Source organism: Manis pentadactyla, chromosome 6 (genome assembly GCF_030020395.1).
Source record: "Manis pentadactyla isolate mManPen7 chromosome 6, mManPen7.hap1, whole genome shotgun sequence".
In the NCBI taxonomy this organism is placed as follows: Eukaryota; Metazoa; Chordata; class Mammalia; order Pholidota; family Manidae; genus Manis; species Manis pentadactyla.
The window spans coordinates 4,282,601-4,299,733 of NC_080024.1; the positions used below are offsets into that span (position 1 = coordinate 4,282,601).

Consider the following 17,133-nt stretch of genomic DNA (forward strand, 5'->3'; position numbering starts at 1 on the left):
CCCCCCTAGCGGCCCACAGAAGAAAACTAAACATCCCTGTGGAGGCTAGGAGGGCTGTGTTCGGTTGGGTAAGAGGGCCGCTGGCTTTGCCCCAGGCCCCGTTGGTCTGACCTGCCTCCTAACAGGGCTGGACAGCCAGCAGGACCCAGATTGGATTCTGGCTCCTGTGTGCACAGGCTGGGTGGCTCAAGCCAGTCTCCCACCTAGCAAAGGGGAGAATGACGGGTGTTTGTCAGCAGACCTCACATGCAAAGGGACCTCACAGGCCCTCCAACCCTGGCAACGCTCATCACGGATTCAGCCTTACTCATTCCCCTGGACCTGAGGTCCTCCTCCCACCTGGTCTCACCCTCCTTTGTTCTGTCCTCCCAAATGCAGAGCATTCCTCCTGAAAGCATCAGGCTGGGCAAACTCCGTGGCGCCCCGTGCCAGATGAGGGGCAGACGTGGCGATCAGGCCCCACTCCCCACCTGCTCTGTGCTTCTGCACCTCTGCTCGGAACGTCTCTCACTGGGCAAAGTCCCGCCCCATCTGCTCTCCTTGGAAATTCCTCCTTGTCTTGCTTTTTAACTGACCTAATTCATATACCATAAATTTTATCTGTTAAGTATGCACGATTCAGTGGTTTTTAGTATATTTACAAGGTTGTGCAGACATCACCACCACAGAAACTCAGATCTTCATTATCCCCTGGACAAAGTCGCTCCCCGTAGCTCTCTGCCTGCCTCCCCCTGCCCCGGGCAAGCACCAGTCAACCTTCTGTCCCCATGGGTTTGTCTATTCTGTTCATTCCATGTAAATGGAGTCATACAACATGCGGCCTTTTCATTTAGCGTAATGTTTTCAAGGCTCTACAGGCTGTAGCAATGTCTGGGACTTAATATTCCTTTCTATGTCTGAGTAACAGCCCATTGTATGGATGTACCACACTTCGTTTCTTCTTTCTTCAGTTGATGGGCATTTGATTTCACTCCTTGGCTTTTTATGAGTAATGCTGCTGTGAACATTTGCACACCAGTCTTTGTAGGGACATGTTTTCCTGTCTTTAGGTATATACCTAGGTGACAAATTGTGGGGTCACACAGTGACACTATGTTTAACTTTTTCAGGCACTGCCAGACTGTTTTCCAAAGGGGCTGTCGTTTAATATTCCCACCAGCAGCGTATGGGAGTTCCAATTTTTCCACATTCTTGCCAACACCTGCCTTGTCCATCTTTTTGATTATAGGCATCCTAATGGGTGTGAAGTAGTATCTCAATATGGGCTTGATTTCCATTTCCCTCATAAGTAATGATGTTTGGCATCTTTTCATGTGCTTATTGGCTGTCATCTATCTTGTTTAGAGAAATGTCTATTCCAATTATTTGCACATTTTAAAATTCTTTGTCTTCTATTGTTGAGTTTGTATAAAACATTCTTTACACAATCTGGACACCAGACCCTTATTAGACATATGGTTTTAAAATATCTTCACCCATTCTGTGTGTTGTCTTTTCACTTTCTTGATACTGTCCTTGATGCACTAAAAGTTTTCTTATTTTTCTAATCTATTATTTCTTCTGTTGTTTGTGCTTTAGGTATACTGAAGACCATTGCCTAATCCAAGGTCACAAAGATTTATCCCTCTATTTTCTTCTAAAAGTTTTTTACATGTAGGTCTATGATTCACTAGGAATTAATTTTTGCATATGGCACAAGACGGGTCTAGCTTCATTCTTTTGTATGTGGATATCCAGTTGTCCCAGGACCACGTGTTCAAAAGAGAATTTTTTCCTGTTGAATTGTCTTGGCATCTTTGTTGAAAATTAATTGACTAGAGGTGACCAGGGCTTAATTCAGAACTTTCAATTGTAAACTGTCAACCTATAAGTCTGTTCTTATGCTGGCATCACCCAGTCTTGGATCACTAGTTTTGAGACTGGGATGTATGAGTCCTCCAGTTGTGTTATTCTTTTTGCCTATCTGGGGACCTCTTGCATTTCCATAGATGTAGGATCAGCTTGTCCATTTCTGCAAAAAGAAAAAGTTGAAATTTTGGAAGGGATTGTGCTCAATCTACCTTGATTTGGGGAGTATTGCTATCTTAACAACGTTAAGTCTTCCAATCCATGAACATGGATGTCTTGCCAATTGTTAAGGTCTTCTTTAATTTCTGTCAATGGGCTTTGAAGTTCTCAGTATACGGGTTAAATTTATCCCTAAGTATATTATTCTTTTTGATGCCATTGTAAATGGAATTGTGTCCTTAATTTTATTTTGGATTGTTCATTGCCAGTGTTTAGAAATATGACTGAGTTTTGCATATTGACCCCGTCACCATCAATCTTGCTGAACTCATTTATCAGTTCTAATAGTTTACCATGGATTCCTTTGGATCTTCTAAAGGAAAGACCATGTCATCTGCAAATAGAGAAGTTTTACTCCTTCTTTCCTAATCTGGATACCTTCGGATTCTTTTTCTTGCCAAACCTCATCCTGAAACTCTAGTACAGTGTTGAACAGAAGTGATAAATGGACGTTTCTGTCTTGTTCCTGATCTTAGGGCAACCACTGGTAGTACTTCACCCTTAAGTAGGACGTTAGCTGTAGGTTTTTCATAGATGCCCTTTACCAAGTTGAGGAAGTTTCCTTTCATTTATATTTGTTGAGTGTTTGTATTGAGAGAAGGTATTGAATTTTGTAAGATGAATTTCTGCATCTCTTGAGGTGATCATGTAGTTTTGCCCTCTATTTTATTAATGTGTTTTACATTCATCGATTTTTGTGTGTTGAACCAACCTTGCATTTCTGGGAAAAATGACATTTGATCACAATGTATAATCCTTTCATAGGGGTCAGCTAAGGAGATGCTCTCTGTGGGCTGCAGCACTTGCTGGGATGGCATATTGGATAAGTCAGGACAGACAAGAGTCTGGTAAAGAAAGGACAGAGACCTGGGTCTCAAGAAATGAGGAATGAATTCCAGGACCTCCAGACAGGGTTGTGGACATTTGTTTGTACTGCCTGAGGTAGGCCAGTGCTTCTCAAACTTTAATGGGCCTAAGAATCACCTGCAGAGTTAAAACATTGCTATGGTCGCCCCGGAATAGAGTGGGTCAGCTTGGGGTAGGGCCTGAGAACGGGCATTTCTAGATAATGTTACTGCTGCGAGAAGCAAAGCAGAACAGACATAGACCAGACATAGACACCACCGGAACAAATGACCCTTCGGAAAATGCTCTGCTGTTGGTACTCAAAGCAGAGGCAGTCGTTTGAGAGACTATTTGTAGGCCCATGTTTGGAACCTCTTGCACAACATGTGATTCAAGCCCCACAACATTAATCTTCACATCAGCAGCCCCTGCCCAGCACTGGAAACAAGCACCGGGCCACCTGCCTCCCTCACTGCCGGCCTGAGAGGATTCAGGTACAAAGCGGGTTGAGTTTTCCAGATAAAAAGGAGCCCAGGAAACTTTCTAAATATTGTTTTCTTTTAGCACAAAATCTACATGACTAAGTGGGTGGAAGTAATGAGTAGTTTCATCTTGCAAATGAGAAAAATGCACTGTTTTGTTTAAATCAAATCACATAAGATTCCGGTCATGGAATATAAACTACAAATCCTCCGGACTGGCTCTATATCATCATGCAGCTAATAAATGATCGTTGGGCTTTTTGAAATGCAAGCTGAATGTTTTCCACGGGCAATGCTGGGTCAGGGACATACACAGAGGGAGGTTCAGGCAGGTGAAGAAAGTGGTTTCTTCAAAAGCTGGGGCTTGAATCCCATGCCCACTTTGGCCGACCCAGATGCTTAAGGTCTCAGCACTGCTCTGCAAAAGCTCCGAGGCCTGCAGGGTGCAGGGAATTGCAAGACTTAACAATCAGATTTGCCACATGAATGCAAACTCAGATGACTGATGCTTTATTATTCTTACTTAAGCTACCAGGAATGAGCCTTCTAGATTTTAAAAGTGGAAAAATATTGTAGTTACGTGATTATACACAGTACCTTTACACTAACGGTATGTGTACACAAACACACGGTGTCCAGTAAGAGTGTGAGCTGAGGCTGAGGGGAGGAGACACTAGTATGTCCAGGTGCCACGACTGACTCGATCTGACCAAGGGATGCGGGGTGGAAAAAGGAGCAGCAGGACCGAGCGGGCTTCAGGGGTCAGACCACGGGGTCAAGCGATCTGTCCCACAGTCCTCTGTGACCCTGGACAAATGATTCAAAGACCCTAACTCTGCATTCTTCTCACCTGGAAAGTGGGGAACCCCCTATGTGGCAGGATGGCTTTGTGTTAAGGAGGAGCCCACAGCACCGTGAGGCAGAAAGGTTCCTCAGAGGAAAGTGTCTGGCGCAAAATAATCAAAACACCACCGAAAGAAATGACCCTTCAGAAAATGCTCTGCTGTTGGTACTCAAAGCAGAGGCAGCTGTTTGAGAGACGACTTGTAGGCGCATGTTTGGAACATCTTGCACGGCACGTGATTCAAGCACCGCCATGCTAATCTTCACACTGCATTCCCTTATAAGCCCTCCCACATGGACAGAGGCATCAGCGTGGCCAGGACACCCAGAACATAGCTGGTTCTTGCCAGTGACTTGGATTTTCATCTACCTGTGATAATAATAGTTCTTAAAAATAAAAACACTCCTGAACTGTCTCCATGGCTACATTACAGAGAGAAAATGAGAGGGCTTTGCAACCCAAGACGGCTCCCTGGTTGCAAAGCTGGCTCCCGGGACACACTTGATTTCCTGCAGGATCAGGTAAGTAGCTGGGGTTCATACACAGCAGCCACCGCACCCTGAGGATGCTATGCTAGTACCCATCTGCTTCAAGGGCGACCTCAGGGCCTGTGACCCTGTAAAAGGCAGATCCTGTTTTTCTTGACCTTATAGAGAATCTTCTTAAATTCACCTTTCTCGTAACTGGAGCTAGTCTGTACAGAGAGCTTAAGGGGACAGCACTGCCACTGGGTGTGAACGCCCGCCAGCCTCCCTGGCGTGCACGGTGCCTTACAGGAACGGCTGTATCTGTTGTCAACTGTAATCTATAGGTATTACTTTCGAGGCAGTGTAAACGGACTTCTCATTTGTACATTTTCCTAATTGGCTTAATATTTATAGTGGAACACGCCTGATCTGGGAGCAGAGCTCTGGTAAACTCAAGCATACTTAGCAACATGCTAATGAGGGCCATCCAGTCATGGAGGGCCGTGAAGTGAGTTACGGCCCTCACAGTCTGATAGCAGGTCGGCCCGCGACACAAAGTCGCTAAAATATCTTAAGTAAAACGCACAGTCCCCAAGCAGCTGTTGGGTTTGTAGAGCTGTGGCCGTGTAAACTTTACTGGCAGTCAATGTCACTCCTGCACGCAGAGGGCTGGCCGGCCTGCACACCCACGGCTCCTGGGCGCCTGCCTCTGTCCCCGCTCGCGTGGTCCCTGCCCGGACGGGAGGGTGGGCCTGCCCTGCGGCTGGGGCACGCCCGCTGACAGGCGCCCCGCCATGACAGAAATTCACTCTGAGTTGCAATTAGTGGCACTGTCATTTTCAGGGGCTCCTGCCAATTAATTAAGCCTGTCAAACAGAAGCAGCACAGCGCTCACATGATAATTTATATTGGAAGAGACTAGTCTCATGCAGCACGGCGGCTTCCTGCACAAACAGAATTCTCCCTCAGAGCGCTGAGATAAATAACAGAAAATAAAATAAAATAAAATAAAACAAAACAGAAGAGTGTGTGTGTGGGGTTCTCTCTGCACAGGGAAGAAGAAAGTTAAGCTGTCCTTGTTACAACTGTTAACTCCGACTGCCCGAGCAGAAGACAGGCTGATTAAAACTCCAAGCGGGCCCCCGGCTCCCTGAACCCTCTGCGTCCGTCCGGGATGATAGAATCAGAGGAGTTTATTCATACCATTAAGCCCCAGAGAACTTAATTGAAAGAAGAGCACAGCCCGGACCTTGACAAGCGGGAGGTCACAGTAATTGCTGCCGGACATATTTAACATTAAGATAATCAGGCCATTAATTACCCTTCGGATCATTAAATCAGCCAGTTGCAAAATGAAATTTCTGCCTCTATTACTCACTTGAGAGACCACAGGGGTGGCCTTTAATTTATCAGTGAGCTTGAGATACAAAGGCTGGGGCTGGGGGAGGGCAGGCGGGGAGGGGGCCGCACGGCGGCAGCGGGGGTAAGGGCATCAATCCGCCATGCTCGGTGATCGTGGCAAATTAACTAGGTAAGATAACCTCCTCGCTTCCAAAGGCAGAAGCTGGGGGTATGTAAATAGATGAGGGCAGGCAGGGAGATCTAAGTCTGCACACCACTTAGCAGGATAATAAAGGAAATCATCCTTGATTATCAGTGCTAATTTGGACACTGCCGGTAGCTTGTTATGCGTGTTCTGAGTAGCATTTAATTAATTCAATTGCTTGTTAATGAGGGAAGTGACATGTGGGGAGCAGATGCCACCCAACTGCAGATGGGTTCTGGTCATCACTGCAAAGTCCTTTTTTTCCCCCTTCTCTTTCTCCCCCTGCCCTTTCTTTCTTTTTTTTTTTTAAAGAAAGAAAATAGGAAAAGGTGTCAAGCATAGAGGAACACTCAAAAGAGACAAAACACGGACCTCAGCAGGCCAAGAACTGTTGAAAAATAATAAGATGAGATAATCCTGGGGCTGGGCGGGTGCTCATGTTCCCCGGGGCCACATTTGGAACAGCGCATCTTTATGGCAGAAATTTGAGCCCGAGATTACTATATTGTGATCTTATGATCAAACCTAACGAGACAAAGACGCGGCCAAGTGGTACTGCTTTTAATATCTCAGAGTCAACGGTGGGGATCCAATTATTTTCAGTTTGGATACATTTCTCCTTTATCAATATCTCCATGTGCATAAATAAGATGAAAGTGGTGTTCGAAAATCAAAAGGAGCCGGAACTCATGTCACTGGGCAGACTTCTCCATCTGGGAGTGTGCGGCCGGTCTCTCCCACACAGATTCCTGACATCTGGCCCCAAATCTTCTTCCCGAAGGTGACATCTTTTTATAGGTTAAACACAGAGGGGAGGGGAGGTGCGCAGGTGGACTTACAGATGATGACAAATAGAATGCTAAAAGAGGTATTAGAATGGACACTAAATCAGCAAATTCGGTTCCCCTCCAAGTGGCATCAAAGAGGGAATGGGTGACTCCAGAGGCTTTGAGCTTCTCCCAAGGGCGCTTTCATGGAACCGAGAACACAGTTCCCTGCGCGCAGGTTGCTTTGGTTTCTTGGACCTGATCGGCAGGCTCCCAAACCACTGTGTAAACAGGCCACCTGCACGGAAGGCAGGCAGCACCCGGTCCCCTCTGGGCCAGACGTCTTGACACGGAGATGCCAAGGCGGAAGATGCAGGAGGGAAAACCATGCACTGAGCAGAGCACGGCTTCCACCAGGACATGCAGGACCAGAGGGCTCTGCGCGTCCCGGTAGGACACTATTTCACTGCACTCAATCAGAAAAGCTTGAGAGCATAGAGATGAGAACAGAGAAAACGTGCCCCCCAAAAGAGCCCTGTGTGGCTGAGGGTGTGAGGCCAGAGGCTTGTGCAGCCTGGCCTCCCGGGAACGCAGAGCCCTGATCACTCACAAACACACGAGGAATTCTGGTCATCGTGGCAGCTGGCAGTGGACATGTGGATTCCCAGCTAACCCTCTTCCCTCATTCACTTGTTCATTCTTTCCATGCATTCCTTCACTCAGGAAACATGCCCCGGCTGGCTGTAATATTTTAGCCTCTGAGCTTCCATCTGAGAGGGTCACCGAGGAGCTTCGTGGCTTCTCCCAACCACTACAGCGTGTGTCCCCCCAGCCCCAGAGCCCCGCCTGGCTGCTCCGGCCCTGCGTCCATCTTCACACAGCCGTGTACTGTCTGGGAGACACACAAAGTCACACGCTAAGTGTCACCCCGTCCTACCGCCCACAGCAACTGCCTTTCCTTAAGCCCCTAAAATCGAGTTGATTCCGTCCACTGTTACTAGCTCTACCCTACTTTGGCATCCTCATTCAAAATCAATATTTTAAGTGTGTGCTTAAATGGTATCAATAGCAATTAGAGAGGGGAACTCTGATTCCACCCCAGATGTAGTTAATTGTTGCAGCATCGATCTCCTCGACCCTGCTCCTTTCTCCAAATTAAACCTCCATTACAGAGAGGAGATGAAGGGCACCCTCTCCCCTCCTGCAACAATAAATTTAATATTGAAGGCACTGGAAAAAAATGGCAGTTGTTGCAGAAGCCATCCAAAAAGGTTTTTTTTTTTTTCCCTCCCTTCCTGGGAGTAATTAAAAGATGCTTTTCTTGACTAATGATTCTCTGGTTTAGGAATGGGAAGTCAATACTGCTTCACCGCCGTCAGCTTCGATTGATCGCAATGCTGTTCAAGTTTGAACGGCAGTTCTCAGGGCAGCTGAGAATCACTGGAACCAATTATGAGCCATCCGAAGCTGCCCTAATCAGGGGCACAGAGACAACCAGCAGAAGGAAAACGAACAGCCAGCTGGTCAGAGGCGTCTATTTTCCTAAGTCACCTGCAGGTCTGGGTGGCACCAACGTGCGGTGGCTTCGGGGAACTGGTTGTATTTTTGGAGAAGGATTTGCTGTGTTCCACTTCCTCGTGGTCCTGAATCTGTGTGCATGCGTGCGTGTGTGTGTATGTACGTGTGTTTGGGGGCAGGAATGGCACATTTCTAATTATATTTCACTGTCAGAATGAATCTTCTGAAAGAGATGGAATGGACTGAGCTTCTTGAGAAAACAGCTGGGTCCTTTTTCAAAGAATCATACTGGATATATTGCACTTGGCTTTTCCTTGGATAGGAGTAAGAATTCATTAAAATATTTCTTTTTAGTATTACCTTAGGGCCACATTAAAAGAACCCTCCAGCTGTTTGTATTAACAGCTACAGGCTCTGCAGAGAGGCCAAAGGCGGGAGGGGGCATCTTTCCTTGTCTTAGAGAGGCAGGGTCCATACCAGACATCCATTCTTACAGCACAGACTCAATTCCACATGGAAATTCTAGCCCAAACTCTTCTGAGTTTTTCATTTTTTTTAATTTATTTTTTTCAACATTTAACTACATTAGTAAATGCCCACCCCAGCTAGTCTAGTTACTGTCAACACAGAAAGATGTTACAGGGCCACTGACCATGTTCTCTATGCTGTACTTGCGTCCCTGTAACTAATTTATTATGATTGAGATTTTGTGCGTCTTTCCCCTCTTCACCTCTTTCACCCACTCACCCCAATCCCTCTCCCATGGTAACCACCAGACCCTTCTCAGGGTCTGTGAGTCTATTTCTGTTATGTTTATTTGTTTCTAGATTCTACAAATAAGTGAAATCATATGGTATTTGTCTTTTTCCACCTGGCTTATTTCACTGAGCATAATACCCTCTAGGTCCACCTATGTTGTCACAAATGGCAAAGATTTCTTTCTTTTTTATGGCTGAATAATACCATTATGTGTATGTACCACATCTTTATCCATTCATCTACTGATGGACACTTTGGTTGCTTCCATATCTTGGCTACTGTAAATAACGTGGCAATAAACATAGAGGTGTACACATCTTTTTGAATAAGGGATTTTGTTTTCTTTGGATATATCCAGAAGTGGACTTGCTGGGTCATATATTTCTATTTTTAGTTTTTTAAGGAACTTCCATACTGCTTTCTATAATGGCTGCACCAATTTACATTCCCACCAACAGTGTAGGAGGGTTCCTCTTCCTCCACACCCTCACTTATTATTTCTTGTCTTTTGGATGGTGGCTGTTCTGACCGGTGTGAGGTGATGTCTCACTGTGGTTTTGATTTGCATTTCCCTGATGCTTAGTGATGTGGAGCATCTTTCCTGAGTTTTTCACTTCTGTTTGAGAAAACTGCAGGAGGTGGTAAAGGCAGTGGGTGCTGGAATTATTATACTGGTATGCTGAGGTTTTTAAAAATTTTTGACAGTGTATTGTAGGCTTTGCATATTGCCCGCCAGGCCAGCCTTCCAACTTGACCCCTGCCTCATCTCCATCCCTTCTAACCGTGCTGCTGATGGCCTTGAGGCCTCTTGGAAACACGTGGCTCACATGTATGAACACGTAAACTGACCCGGTAACTCACCCTCTGACCACCTCCAGAGTCGCTGCTATAATACACCCCTGGCTCAAAGGTTTTCCCAGGCTTTTGTGCTTGGTGTGGGCTGGCCTATCCCCACTCCTTCTCATCTAAACGAGGGTCTGGGCCCATTGGGGGGCAACTCACCGATCTCCATACTTCTCCCCTGGGCCCTCGGCTTCCTACTGGGCTTTGGCAAGGCCATGGCTGTATTCCAGCACCCCCCTACCCGCACCCACTTCCCAGGTCCGGAAATCACTCTATGTTTCAAAGTGTTGCTCAGATGCCATTTCTCCAGTGAAACTTCTGGGGAGCAGAGTAGCTGTAAGAATCCCTCCCCGCTATGAATTCTAATGGGGTCCTGGCATCCTCGGCTGGCCCCGAGAACATTCACCATCACTGCAGAGTTACAATCATCACTGACCACTTCTTTTCCAGGAGAAAGAGCTCAATGAATATCTGCAGAATTTAATTAAAAATAAAACTCTCTGGGAGGATTACTAAAGGCACAAAGAAACACTGAGTTCTCGTGTTTATGAATGGAATTTAGAAATGGAGAGAATTTAGAAATGCCAGACTTCCCTTTGGAAACCCCACATAACCACATCAGCATCACCACTGCCTCAGGGGAGTCGCGGCTCAGTACGGCTCCTTAGGAAGGTGGCCAAAGAGAAGGGCATCTTCCATGCAGCCAGTCCATTTGTGAGGAAGGGAGGTTTTGCAGTGTCTCTAAGACATTGAGATCTGATGTGTGTAATGCCAGAGAGCAGAGGAAGTTACACACTTCAAGCTCCGTTCAAATGTGCAAGTTAGAACTACGAGCTACTACACAGAGTCTCCCCTTACCAATGAAGATGAAATTAACATAAAATATTTTCCAGTTTAAAAGCTAACCTACACCTTCATTTCTAATTATCCCAAATGGTTTCTAATTATGGAAAAACAAACTTCTGATTCATGATATTGAAAATGGTGCGTGTTTACACACACATACTCCTGTTACACATTAACAGTAAAATGCATAAAAGCTAATTTTTTCCAACTTATGTCAATATTTTCTGTGTTCATACATTAAACCCAATCCAATTTCCAATCATTTTTCACTTTCAGACCTAAATATCCTTCAAGGAAACAATATCTATGAAAAAAGAGATATTAAGGTGAATTAATCTTTTAAGAACATGCCTAAGTGGATGACCCAGGTGATTTCTATGTTGGTGTTAGATCGAGATAAAACATTTCACAAGTGTGTCATTTCTCCAGTCTGTAAGAAAGTCGCCACGTGTATATCACACAGTACAACTCATACATAAAGAGCTCGCACAGCAGACCTAGACTACTTTAAACAAATACGCTTTGCACGCCTTCCTTGCCCCCCCTGCCACCTCCACACAGGGCACCTAATCTGAACAGCGGAGTTAACAGCACACCAGATTCATTCTCTCAAGTGAACCGAAGGTGGCACCACAAATTCATTTTTCAGTGTTAATGAAATAAAGTCCACTGACTGCACACTGTTACTGCGGAGGGGTGGAAGCTAATTTTTTCCCCCCACATGGGGCCCAACTGCAGACGGCTACTTGAACTTCCGTGTTGTCTGAAACCCAGCAAAACAAATCAGTGAAATTTAAAAAGTGCTAGTGCGGGGACACCTCTTCTCCCCCTCTTCGCATGCCCAAGAAGCGAAGACTGAAAGTGGACCCCACACCCCTCCTCCAGATGTGGGTGATGCCACCCGACAGCCTCCTCCACGGGCCACTACAGACGCACCACGGTCCACTCTGCCTCCGTGAAAGAGGCCTCCTCAGAAGACATGCCATTTTATCACCTCTTAGGTACATTAAATATGTATGTGTACTCAAAAACGGTTTATAATAGCTGTAAATGAAAAATGAGAGACTAAATGGCCTAAAAATAAATGCGTTTTTTACACTGGGTTAACAATTAACGATAATGAGGAGTCACCCATACATTATGCCATACTTGGTTGATTAAATGTTAGAAATGTATTTTAGAAAATAAAATACATTTTGCTCCATCAACTCACTTAGTGTGGGTGTGAGAGGAGGGGAACCAATGGAATAGATGCTTATCAAAGATATAAGAATAACAAAATTAAAGCAATCAAAACTTCATAATTAGTGTTAACAGCACAGCTTAGGCCTATTAGAAATGTATTAATTAGAGTGATATATTCATAAGGTTCGAAGCTGAACACACTTTTAAGATGGGGAGAAGAATCCCCAAGGTGTAAAAACAAACATAAAAAATTAAAGAGCTTGAATTATCCATGTCTGCTGAAAAGCAATTTTAAATATAGATGTTTCTGTGCTGGGCTGGTCAGCATATGCACACAGGTTCCCAGGGCAGCTTCAAGAGTGGCTGTCACTGAGGTCACTTATAGCTGTCTGTTGGCACAAAGCCCTGTAGCCATACACCTTCCCGTGTCCCTACCTGGTGGAGTCCAGAGACGGCTTCGTCCGCCCCCGGCTGCTCTCCTCCCAGACGCTGTTGGCCAGCTCGTTTCCAATGGATGACATCACCTTGATGAGCTCGATGGGCCAGTCGTCCAGGTCCAGGGATCGGACTCGAGAAAGGTGGGTGCCAAGGTTCCGGTGGATCCCTGAGCACTCGATGCACATGAGGGCTCCCAAGTTCAAGCTGGCCCAGTTAGGATCTGCAGGAAGAACAGGGAGCCACACACATCAGACCACCGTCACTCCCGCCAACTGCCCTCGGCGCCTCGGGGACTCATGGGCTGACCCGTTAAGACTGCACATCCACAGACCCTCCCTGGAGTCACATGGCTTGAGGACAGTCCCCGGCCAGTACTCGACACCATCTCGGCTATCTTGAAAGATCTGACCTGTTGGTGGTAACTTCCAAACACCTGGCTCCAGCCAAAGCATTGAAATTTCCCAAACAATGGACAGCTACAAGCATTGGTTTGGACGGAAAGATGCACTTTCCAACACAGGCAACGCCTGAGAGACTGGGGCTCGGTTTCAGGCCACCACAATAAAGTGAGGATCGCAATAAGGCAAGTCAAATATATTTTTTGGTTTCCCAGTGCATGCAGAAATTATGTCCACACTATACTTAGTCTATTTAGAGCGCAACAGCACTGTGTCTTAAAAAACAATGCATATACCTTAATTAGAAAATACTTTATTGCTAAAAAATGCTGACCATCACCTGAGTTTTCCATGAGTCATAATATTGATCACAGAACACCGTAACAAATATAATAACGAAAAAGCTTGAAATACTGTGAGAATTACCAAAATGTGACACAGAGACATGAATGTTGGGAGAAATGCTGGAAAAACGGCACTGGCAGACCTGTTCAATGCGGGGTCCCCATAACCCTGCGATTTGTAAAAAATGCAGTACCTGCAAAGCACATGCCTCTACTTCAACAGCAATGCTCTGAGAGGGCAGATGCACAGAACCCATGTGACCTGGAGTGACGGCTGCTGACAGAGGCCAGGGCAGGGGGCTCCAAGAGCTTCCCCGAGCTGCCATGGCCCTCGGAGCCGCCTCCAGCCAGGGGCATGTCCACATTTTCATTCATCGCATGATGGGCATGCTTGCAAATTTCAAAGATGGAAGAGAGGTGTACCATGGTGACAAAGGATGGCGTTCAGTGCTCTTACTTAAGGGTAACCACTGAAGCGACAACCAGCTCTTCATTCTTCACTGTTGGCAAGATGCGGCAGGTCCTTGGCCTAGGTTATTTGTGGCTCCACCCCGACCCCCAGAAAGAATGGCAATATCCATTAGGCTGTGTTAATGCACCAAGGACAACAGATGAGCTCCGAGAGCAGCACGGGGACCTGGGAGCTGGCTCAGTCCCTGTCTGAAACTGGCTGACATCATCCGACCACTGAGAACTCAGGCCCAGGTCTGGCATCACGCTAGAATCTACAGTTGATTTTTGAAGATGGTGCTGACCTTGACGGTCAATGGATTTCACCACCGACAGAAGCAAGTAAGGCTTAAATCCTTCAGGAATAATCAATATTTACTCCAGGTATACTTGAAGAGTCAACAGAAAAACAGGTAGCTGACATTATATTTATTTTAAATCATTCTATAAATGATAAATGACCCAGGAATAGCCTTAATGCTGATTCATCAGAAACCAGCCAGCCGTTTATTTCAAATCCAGTGCCTACTCAGGAAGGCGGTGAAGGAGACTATAGGGAGAGCCAAGAGAAGAGAGGCCTGTGGCCTCAGGGACGTTCTGGTTGGGTAGAGGAAACATGTGCCCCAAATAGTAACTACAGCAATAACAGTAAACAGAACAAGGAAATGCAGACTAACGCTGCAGAGCGCAGTCAAAAGGACAAATGCCCAGGGAAGGAAGCGCCCAGCCACAGCAGGTACAGGGGGTATGGGTGGCCTGGGCCTCGCAGGGTGGTCAGGAAGAGGGTGGCTTGGTGAGCGGTTCGCAGAAGACACCCCCTCCGCTCTGCTTTGCACTCCAGCTTCTACACTGGCCGCCTCTGCCTCTGCAGCTGCACAGTCCACAGCAACCTGGCCGCCACAGCACCTCCCTGCTGGAACGGGGCAGTCAAGGCCACCAGCCACCAGCACAGGCAAAACCCCCGAGACCCTGCCTCGCCGTCATTTCCCTGGACCTCGACACTCCTGCTCACGGCACTGCCTTCTGCTGCCCTTTGGCCAGTTCTCCCCTGGATTCCTCTGCTGCCCCATCTCAAGTGCTTTCCCAGCCTTTCCTTCTGCAGCCTTGTCTGTTCCGATTCTGTGCCTTCCAGGCAGACCTGTCCCAGCCACGGCTTTGGTTACCGCCCACAGGCTGACCCCTCACAACTCTCTGCTGCCCCGGGGGTGGGCACAGATACGTTCCTCTTGTGTCTCCGTCGTGCATTTCCACTAGGATGTTCTGCAGGTACCTCCCAACACACGGAGTCTTCTGCAAGGGTCAGTTCTATCCTAGCAATGGCACCGGTATTTGCCATTATTCAATCTGGGGTCCCGGGAATCGGCCTGATGCCCCATTGTTCCCTTCCCAAGCCCCATTGGTCACTTCCCAAGTCCTCAGTCTCCCCATGCTCAACCTCTTCCTCTGCCCCCACCACTCCCACCCTGGTCCATGCCACAGTCAAGGTGGGGGTGCGGCGGCCTCACCTCCTTCCCTGCAGTCACGCTCTGCACGTCAGCCAGGGGTCCACGCAGATGCCCTACTCAAAACCCATCTGTGGCTGCCATTTGCCATTCAGATTGAGTCTAAAATCCACCAAAAGGCCACCAAGATTGGGAGCAACTCCTTTCTGCCCTGTCTCTCAGGGGCACTGGAGCTCCCTGGCCCTGGGCACATCCCTCTGCCTAGCCAGCTCCCCAGCCTGCGGGCCTCAGCTGTGAGGCACCCCGAAGCCCCCGGTAGCTGTGGCCCCTACCCCAGGGGAGAACAACTCTTAGCAAGTGTCAGCATGTAAATGGGCTGCCCAGTGACACAGCCTAAGGCCCCCTGGGGTGCTTCGGGGCATCTCTGCACCGGGCTGTGACCCTCAGGCCTGGGGCTGAGTCCCAGCCTCCGAACACGACCCTAAGGCTCTGCATCGTCTCTATCTCCCTTGGGCTTTGGGCCCCTCCCTCTGCAGGGCAGTGACATCCTCTTCTCCCCGGGGCCCCCACACCCTCCAGGCCTGTGCACGTGCCGTCCACTATGCAAGCATGTGGCTTCCTGCTCTTGCAAGTGTCTCCCCCTCAGTTTCCTCACCTGAGAAATGAGACCGGTAATGTGCATCCTCACACGTGCCAGGAGGCACCTGGACCAGGGGCTGCACACGGCGAGTGCAATGTGAGGTGGGGGCTCTGTTGACGTTTATTCCTTCGCACTGTCAGCCACTGTTCATGGGCCAGGTTCTGGGCACATGGTGAACAAGCTAGAGAAAACGCCTGCTGACAGAAATGTCGGGCTCATACTCTGGAGGGCAGACGGGCCGTGGACAAACAACCACGTCGGATGGATCCAGCGAGTATGTGCTGTGAGAAAACCCCGCCAGGGAGCAGGAGGTGTGCGTGTGTAATTTAAAGCCAGTGGTCAGGGCTGGCTTCTCCTAGGGGACATTTGGGCAGAGACCTAAGCATAGCGGGATGATAATTATATCATTTGCAGTTTCTTTTTGTGCCTGGAGGAAAAGCGAGCAGAAGTGGTGGGAGGCTGCATGTGCTCCTACTGGGACTTCTGGTGGTGGTTCTGGTTCTTTCTGTATGTAGGCCTGGGGCCCACAAAGAGAAGACAGACGGGGTCTCTGACATCAAGCGGGACTCAGGAGAGAAAGACACTTGATACAACATGGCAGGAGGGGTCCGACCCAGTGGCTTCCATTCAGGGCTTCGGAACCACCAGGAGGGAGGCACCAGTTCCAACCATCCACCAGGAGGGCTTGGTGGACACAGGGCTTCGGAGCAGGTGAAAGGCCAGGCCGCCTCTAGCGTGTGTCCGCGGAGGACAGGGCCTGCCGGTGAGCGCCACACGGGGCCGCCAAAGGCCCCTGAGGGTGGGCTTTCCTTGACATGTTCCGAATGGAGGGCTGGCAGTAGGTGCCTCACGAAGGCTCCCACTGCCCCAGGGGACTGGACCGCTTTACACAGGTCTCCCTGCGGCAGGACTTCCCAGAAGCAGCTGGACGTCCTACGGCTGCAGCTCCCCACAGGATGGATGCTGCAGTTTCCCGAACTCATCAGATCTGACTGCCTGCACAGACAGGCACCCCAGGCCGGGGAGCCCAGAGCCTCTTCCGGGAGGCTGTTCTGGGAGGTGGCAGGTGTGCCCACGGGAGGCTCCTGGTGGTCTGGAGCATTCTCAACAGGAAGCACAGGGCATGTGGGGGCGTTTCCACAGCTCCCAACCCCATGCATCACAGAATCCCCAAGCCTCAGCCCCCAGGACAACACAGCTGAACTGGGGGTGGGGGCCGCATGTTCACGAGCCCGGGAGGCGCCTAGACCG

At 48.2% G+C, this 17,133-nt stretch overlaps 1 protein-coding gene across 9 annotated transcripts in view; it reads right to left on the minus strand.

Moving 5' to 3' along the window:
* AGAP1 (ArfGAP with GTPase domain, ankyrin repeat and PH domain 1) overlaps positions 1-17,133 on the minus strand; it is a 523,790-nt gene that overhangs the window by 45,204 nt on the left and 461,453 nt on the right. For all 9 annotated transcript variants that reach the window (XM_036901061.2, XM_036901059.2, XM_036901063.2 and 6 more), the window contains one exon: positions 12,606-12,828. In XM_036901061.2, the coding sequence (XP_036756956.1) occupies positions 12,606-12,828 (223 nt within the window). The remainder of the gene's footprint in view (positions 1-12,605; positions 12,829-17,133) is intronic.